This window comes from Salvia hispanica, chromosome 2 (assembly GCF_023119035.1).
Source record: "Salvia hispanica cultivar TCC Black 2014 chromosome 2, UniMelb_Shisp_WGS_1.0, whole genome shotgun sequence".
Lineage (NCBI taxonomy): Eukaryota > Viridiplantae > Streptophyta > Magnoliopsida > Lamiales > Lamiaceae > Salvia > Salvia hispanica.
In genome coordinates, this window is record NC_062966.1 from 6,670,268 (window position 1) to 6,679,186 (window position 8,919).

Genomic DNA, 8,919 nt, shown 5'->3' on the forward strand with positions numbered 1-8,919 from the left:
ATTAATTAAGTCCATTTTGTGGATTTTCACAACTCTTGCAATGTTACTGATTTCATCTGTCAAATAAGGAAAATCATTTTCCTGGAGCATATAACTATGACTGACAGCTAAGTAATTTTGTCATCTATCAAATGCTAATGTAAAATAAAATTCACTATTTCTCAGGCTAACTAAAGTCATCTTTGTCCGTATCTAAGTCACTAGAATTCATTAATAATATGTAAACACTCACGCGCACGCACATTGCCATATATATATATTTGCACAGTGTGTAAACTTGCAATAAAATTTGTCTTGACTAATGGAGAAGCTTCATACATATGATTTCTGTGGTGGTGATGGTTATGATGCTGTAGTTGTTGGCTCCGGATATGGAGGTTCCGTTGCTGCTTGTAGGCTGTCCATGGCAGGTTTTAACGTGTGTTTGTTCGAGAAAGGTCGTAAATGGGAAGCTAAGGATTTTCCATCAGACAGTTTCAAGATTTTTTCTACTGTTAGATTGGAAAACAAGAACATGGGAATCAACATCGGCCCTAAAGATGCGCTGTTTCAGGTTCGTTTCATCTGAAACATCGAGGATTTCTTCAGATATTCTTTCTGGTGCATGGCATTTTTGGATCAGCAAAGTTGAGCTGCAAGTTCAGTGCTAATTCACACACTTAGATTACATTTTTATATAAAAAAAATAGAAGATATTTCTCATTTCTTTTTCCTGATATTTTGCAATAGTAAGCATGCAGCTAATTTTCATTCCTACTATTTTAGCAAAGATAGTTGAAAGTATATAACTTCTTTATATAACAAATTCTAATCAATGTTGGCTTCGGCTATAGATACATATACAAGACGATTCTCTTGCAGCGACGGCCTGTGGCTTAGGTGGAGGCTCACTTGTAAATGCAGGAGTTATACTACCTACAACAGTTCGTGCACGACGTGATCCTAGATGGCCTGAGCCCTGGGAAAAAGACTGGGACAGAAACGAGGCCTTAGTATCGGAGATGCTAAATGTACAGAGTGTTCCAACGGTGTTCCAGAATTCCAACATCATGCAACAAGTGGTCGACAATGAGTATGATCAGAGCATCCACGAGCAAATAAAACTGAGCATAAACTTCGATGTGGAAGATTCTAGAAAGTTCCAGCAACCAGTAAATTGTCTAGCATGTGGAAACTGCCTTGCTGGATGTCCTTACAATGCTAAAAACTCTACTGATAAAACTTATTTGGTCTCAGCCATTGAAGTGTGTTTCTCATCGTATCGAGTTGTTTTTTCAACAAATATTGTAATATCTCTCATCATTTTGTCTGAACTATTTTCACAGGCAGGATGCGCCATAAAAACAGAAAGTGAGGTTCAGTATGTGGTGAGAAACGACGATTACATCTATAGAGAAAAAGGAGGCTTTAAAGCTAGAAGCAAACGACGATGGCTTGTATTTCTCAATGAATTTGACTATGTGGCATCTGACATAGTTATACTTTCAGGTATGCTCATCAAAAGAGGATAGTAGTTTTATTTTTGCTTAAAAAAATGGAATATAGTTTAGGTCGTTCGTTGTTGCAGCTGGAGTAATTGGTACAACAAAAATACTTTTCCAGTCGCGTTTGAGAGGATTGTCAACGTCAGAGAAGCTTGGCTCGGGATTGAGCTGCAATGGGAGTAATGTGGCCTACTTGGCTGGAAGCTCAGCTCCTTTAAACGCTTATGGACTAAACGAAACACAGTTTTCTGGTCTACCTTTTCAAGAGAGACCTGGACCTTCCATTTCTTCATCGTATACTTCATCGTTGGGGTTCACCATTCAGGTATACTAATGTGCAATCACTTCTCAAGCAGATTTCTTGTGCAGCATAATGCTTCAGTTGTTTCTGTTTTTCTGCAGAGTGCTGTTATTCCCACTGCATATCCGCGTTCCCTATTCAAAGGAATCACAACTTACAAATGGCAATCTAGCAACTGTTTCTTACACGTCGTGATAGATGTTTTAATGCGAGCTGTAGGCTTGAAACGCGGCCAAGATATGGTTCTGAATGTAATGGGATATGATGACAGCAGTGGACAGCTCACTTTTGATAAAGATGCAAATAAGATCGAATTTTGCCCTCCGTGTGATCCTCTGCTTCCGCACAAGATTGAAGCTTTCCAAAAACTTGCAAAGAAGCTTGGAGGAACTCTGTTCGTGTCACGGTACAGGAGCACTTCCGTGCATCTATTAGGAGGTTGTATTGCAGCATCCGACGCTTCATCTGGTGTCTGCAATCCGGATGGTCAAGTTTTTGATGGCTCGTCTCTAAAAGGGGTGCACGCTGGACTTTATGTATGTGACGCCTCCATAATACCTTGTTCGGTTGGGATCAATCCGTGTCTCACTATTGCTGCTGCAGCCGAGCATGTGAGTAGGAAGCTAGTCCAGAATGGCGCAAAGAAGTATATTCAAGATTTTGGGGAACGAGTGCTCAACTCAAAAATTAAGATGGAGACGAGCTGTGACGACTCAGAAGTTGTGGCAAAAGAAACAATGCGAGGGCAAGTTAGTGGAATGCCATGCACAGCTTATCTGAAGCTGAGGTTCAAACGTGCACGAGCTGGGAAGTGTTGTTCCCTTCTGCAAGGCGTAGTAGGAGGCCACATCATATGCAAGAGTGTAGAAATGGAGAAGATGCATATCATTCATGGAGAAGTTGAATTGTGCAAAACAAATAGCAGAACACCTTATACACAGTATATGCATTATCATCTCCTCCTTGCAGCTTCATCTGGTTCAAGGTTTGATTGGTTTCATCTTCACAATTCTTCGGTTTTTTATCCTTGAATGCGAACATATTGATAAAAAAGAAGGGCGTCCCGTGCAGATATGTTCTTGAAGGGAGAAAGGTAATGAACCCTTACCTACTAGCGTTATACGCATGGAGAGAGTCGACCACATTGGATGTTAAACTCAGTGATCAAACGGGAGATAAGATGACGAATCTAAAAGGGAAGCTTCACATTTCTGCGCTAGAGCTTCTGAAATGCATGTGCTCTCTTGAGGGCAGAAGCAGGATTGAGTTCTTGTCTCTTTTAACGCTATCCCTCATTAGGACTTACATACTTCAAGTACCGCGAACAAGCCACGAGAGCTTCAACGCCTCGGATTTCACTCAAAGACCCTATCCTAGTAGCAAGATTCATGAAATCAAGACAGGTGAACACATCCACATTTAACAACTGATTATGACCTTTTTTGTTTTGTTTTATTTTCATATACTTTGCATTACATTTGCAGAAGATGACTTCATAATCAGCTGTGAGCAATGGCGAAGCCACCAATCACGACGCTCAACGAAACATTATTATCCCCTCCTGCTACTCAATGGCTACTCAACTGAATGCTTTTCCCTACCAACTGAGCCAAATGATCTTGTAAGAACTTTTCTACAAGAGGGGCACGATGTACTGCTACTACGAACGAGGTTGCACCCCTTGAACGCCTCAGACGACTTCTCTATTGAAGATATTGGCAAAATAGACATTCCAGCTGGTAAATTCATATGTGCAATTTTCAACCATCACTCTTCCTAGCTATAGCTCAACATATAGTCTTTCTGTGCAGCAATGCTAAAGATCGTCGAGTTGTATGGGGAATCCATAAAAGTACACGTCGTTGCACATTGCGTGGGAGGCTTATCCATCCACATATCTATAATGGGAGGCCATGTTTCAGCCAAGCACATTGCCTCCCTGTCTTGTACAAACTCTTCAATGTTCTTCAAGCTCACTGCGTCCGCATCCATCAAAATGCGGCTGCCCCTTATTCCAGTAAGCCTCTTTTCTCAACATCTACGCCCTCTAGAAAAAGGTCGTCTTATTAGAAACCCCAATTATGACATCCCTTATCTCCTACTTTACGCCTCGAAACGTACCGTTCTTATAGAGATAAATGCGTTTTCACATAGATAAGAGAAAGTCGGAAATATCTTTTCTCTCATATCGATACATAATCAAATCTTTTGAAAAAAAAAAAATCATATCGAATTCGAAGTGCCATTCTATTATTACTTAATATTCATCTGGCGAAGGCATAGTTTTCTTTTTTCTCTCAAATAAAAAAACTTCATTAAGACATAAAAACGTGCAGATCTCGATGAGGATAATGGGGAAGAACAAGACACTGCATCTCTTACAAACATCAACCACGAACATCAGACATCGCCTCCTGAAATCTGTAGCGCGCCTAATCCCGCGCCAGGAAAGATGCACGTGTGATGAATGTGAGGTCTTCTCAGGCATATTTGGCAACACATTCTGGCACGAGAACGTCAGCCATGCGACACATCAATGGATGAACAAGGAGAATCAGACAAAGCTTCCAATGGCAGGATTCTCCCACCTGAGAAAGATCTGCAATGCCGGCTTCATAGTAGATAGCAGCGGAAGCAACACGTATCTCATCCACCCCGAGAGGATGGCGCTGCCAACGCTCTACATATCAGGCGAAAGAGTGATCCTCGTCACTCCAGAAACTTCTTTTCTTGCTAATAAATACATGAAGCTGCATCAGTCTGGTTATAGGCATGAGAGGGTGGTGGTCGATGGCTTCGGCCACTCTGACATTTTGATCGGAGAGGAATCGCATGAAAAAGTATTTCCACACATTCAGAGGCATATCGAGTTGGCCGAAGACGAGCAAGATTCATTGAGGAAGAGGCACAGAAATAACGAGGCCGTAGCATGGAGTGATGATCCGTATAAAGATGGTGCAGGATTTGGGAGCTGCATCATCATACTATTGCTTGTGCTTCTCTTCATAGCAGGATTTTATTGGTGTTAAGTTGCAAATCTGATATAGTCCAACTTGGTAGATTTGAGAGATTAGGAGATTTAGCTGCCAAATCCGGAGCCTTATACAATTACAATTACGGAAGAAGAGATTGGGCCACTAATTCAAGAACCACGCAGATCATACCGAAACCGACGTTGGCCAGCATGTTTTAGGGATGAGGATTGATTTTTTTGTTATTACGCAACATTTCCATTTATAGCTTTCTAGCACGTAATAAGAACGTGAATAGAGGATTGATCCTCCCATTACGAAACACTCCCTTCGTCCCCTAATATGTGTCTCACTTTAACTTGACACGAATTTTAAGAAATGTAAAGGAAAGTATGTTGGAAAACTTTGTGGAATGTGTGTCTGATAGGACGAGAGGTCCTATTGAGAAATTGAGCACTCGTCGTACGTGAAATGTGAAGAACGGCCCTAGCAGGTTAGGGTTTGAGAAGAAATAATAATTTTAGTACTTTAATTCTCAAGACTCGCTCTATGAGAATTCTTAATTATAGAATTTTCCTTGCTGAATTCGACAATTTAACTCGGGAAAGAATCAAGAAGACTGAGAAGATTTGACTCAATCTATTCCACTCCCTCCATCCCTTATAATTTGTCACCATTTGACCCGTCACGGGTTTTAAGAAATGTAATAGAAAGGGGGTTGAAAAAGTTATTAGTGTGTGGATACTACTTTTATATATATTAGTTTTATAATAAAATCTGAGTAGAATTGAGTAGTGGTGTGGGGTCTATTACCAAAAATAGTAAAAGTGAAATGTGACAAATTTTTAGGGACTGACGAAAATGGAAATAAGTGATAAATTTTCAGGGACGATAAAGTAATATTTTAATAGTTAAACAATTAAGGAAAATAATAAACAATACTCCCTCTGTCCCACAAAATAAGAACTTTGGGGATGGCACGGGTTTAATTGGTAAAGTAAGAGAGATGCCAAAGAAAAAATGATTGGAGTATTAATAGTGGAGAATGGTACCCACCTCATAAGAGTGAAAAAGTTACTAGAAATGGAAGATGACTATTCCCGTGGGATGTTCCAAAATGGAAAAAGAAGATTATTTTTATGGGGCAGATGAAGTATGTAATTAGAGAAAACAACTAATGATATCAATGCAAGATGAAGTCCATGTATCTCGCGGGCATGGTCGTGCATCTCTATGGCCGGTCCTTCTTGGGAAACTGACTATTTGCCGTCGTGCTGATCACCGATTAGGCTATCGTATCGACGTTTAGAGAAGGGGCCGCACACACGGCATGCAGCTGCATGCTGTCGTTGGTTCGTGTGTAGTTGAGCCCATATCGATTCCCCTCCATACAGTTGTTTTGTCTTCAAAGTGGAGATGGGGAAAATGTTGTTGGAGTAATGCCTTGGACTCCCACATTGGTTCAGCTATTGTATCCGAAGCCCGTTTGATGAGCCACTGTTCCTGTGGGCCTTGATCGACGAGGACCGTACGTGCTTTTGCATCGCTTATCCGAACATCAAATGGATGGCTCAGATAAAAAGTGTCGGGCAGATCCACCGACGTAGAAATGGACGGTACATACTTCTTGAGGAGGGAAACTTGGAAGACGTTGTGGATCTTGCTATCCGTGGGAAGTTGCATACACTATGCCATCTTCCCTATCCTTTCGATGATCTCATAAGGCCCATAATATCGCCTAGCTAGTTTGTTCGAAAGAGGCCTGCAAACCGAAAGCTGACGATACAGTTGTAGTTTGAGAAGGACATGATCACCCACTTGGAAATTAATATCACGGCGATGGAGATTAGCACACTCGACCATCGATGGCTAGGATCGAGCTATGCGATCCTTGAGAGCTTTCAATATTGACTCGCACTCCTCCAAAAGGTCTGCCGTGGTTGAGTTATGCAAAGGTCGGGGATAAGTAGTGAATAAATTAGGAGGTTCCTTCAATAGAACACTTGAAACGGGGATATACCAATGCTAACGTTCAAGCTACAGATAAGAGATAATTCAGCCCACAGAAGAAGAAGAAACCACCTATTTGGGCGATCATAAGTGAAGGCTCGCAAATATTGTTCCAATGTTGGGTTCGTGACCTCAGATTGGCCATCTGTCAGGGGTGATAAGCCATTATAAACAGCAGTTTGTGCCGCTTAAAGATAACAACTCATTCAATAAATCATTCATAAAAATAGGATCACGGACCGACAATAACCTGTTAGAAAAACCATGAAGTTTGACCACAGTGTCAACAACAGCTTAGACCATTTCGAAGCATCAAACCCTGTTTTTAATGCCCCAAAATTAGCATACTTAGAAAGCCCATCCACCACCACCATTATCGCAGTGCATCCATGAGACGGAGGTAGCCCCACTATGAAATCCATTGCCGCTTCCCACACCATTCCCAGAATTGGCAGTGTTTGAACTAATCCATTTGGTTTGTCACGTACATATTTCGTTGATTGGCAAGTAAAACATGCGGCGACATAATTGTGGACGTCTTGTCGTAAACCTGGCCAATTAAATAAACTTGCAACCCGAGCCAAAGTTCGTCGTTCACCGGGATGGCCCGCAATTTCTCGGTGGAGGAACAGCAAGTCCGGTAGCTTGGAATTATCTTTACGGTTGATGTCCAATATTGCAGTCACGGGCCATGCATATAGGGCAAACATCTTTGTCGCGGTATCCGAGTTGTCCACGTCGCGGCAGGTACAATTATTATATTAAGTATTTTTTTGACAAATTTACTTATCAATGTACTTGTGTAAATATTTTTTATTTTGAAAGTTACTAAATTTTATAGTAGTATTTTATAATAAATTCTTATTATATATATTTATGATTTTAGATTTTATATGATGATATTGTTTAGCAATTCATAAAATTATTTCACAATGAAAAATCAGTGTGTGAAAATAAAATGGATCGTGCATCGAACGAGTGTGATACTACTTGAGTACTGATACGCTCGAATTTTGCATTGTTTTAAGGCCCTTATTTGGTCTGTTTTCAATGTCTAAATCGCAATTCATGTCCGTATGTTACAAGTTTTATCTATTTTGGTATTTTGACATGTTTTGTGAGAATTGTGCATATTTGAGCTTAAAAAGATAGGAAAAAGTCGAAGATGGAAGTCTGGAGCATTCAAGACGGCCAGTGGCCCGCTGCGTGTGTTGCAGCGACCGCTACACCTATAGCGGTCCGCTCCGGAGAGAGTTGTGCTAAAAATCTGAAGACGCCCAGCGACCGCTGGGAAGTGCGCAACGTCCGCTCGAGAAACCCCCGAAGCCACTGGACTAATTTGCAGCGACCGCTACATCACATGCAGCGACCGCTACACAAATGGGCAGAAGCTACGGACAAACACACAGCGACTGCTAGCCAAGGTGCAGCGGTCCGCTGCAAAAAAGCGGCGCACGAGTTGACCTATTTTCTCTCCAGATTTTACCAAAATTAGCCACATTTTTCCTTCTACCAATAAGATTCGACCCATTCACTATATAGACCCCCTCAAACCTCTTCATTAGACACACTCATACTTTACTTTACACGCTTTTTGCCTCACAATTCTAGAGCATAATATTTGCGAGTTCTTCATTCTATCCAAGTATAAACTGTGTTAGGGTATTGTAGGTGGAATTTGTATAACCATAATTGTGAATGCGCATCCCTGAAATTCTCTTATCTCATATATTTTTCCTCTAGTCTTAGTTGCAATTAGCTGTTTACTGCTTTCAGCATTCTTGTTTTCAAAAGTTTTTCAAAACCCATTGTTTCTCCAAATAGTAGAAGAAGCTTAGTAGAAGGTAACCAGTCGGAGATATTATTCCCCGTGTTCGACAACCCGGTACTAACCTTTAGCTATACTAGATCTACCATGTATACTTGCACGTATATTTAGTGCTAATAAATAGTGCATCAAGTACTTGTTTGATCAAGAACTGAGTTACCATTGTAAAAGAAAATTACTACCAGTACTAATAAGTTTGTTAGGTTAGCTTTTGGGTATCGAGCTTCCATACGACACTGTTGTTTTGTTTGTTTCTTAAGATACAAAATCATGTTAGTGTAAGAAAATTGAAATTGGTAAAAAAAATGTCGAAAACTCGAAGAA

At 40.7% G+C, this 8,919-nt stretch overlaps 1 protein-coding gene across 1 annotated transcript; it reads left to right on the top strand.

The window, feature by feature from the left end:
• Positions 1-301: 301 nt before the first annotated feature.
• On the top strand, positions 302-4,814 carry LOC125206194. The gene is made up of 9 exons (XM_048105482.1): positions 302-553; positions 834-1,244; positions 1,326-1,488; positions 1,568-1,809; positions 1,887-2,770; positions 2,857-3,188; positions 3,270-3,524; positions 3,597-3,802; positions 4,122-4,814. Exons 1-9 carry the CDS (start codon positions 302-304, stop codon positions 4,812-4,814), a joined length of 3,438 nt encoding a protein of 1,145 aa, XP_047961439.1.
• Positions 4,815-8,919: the final 4,105 nt, after the last annotated feature.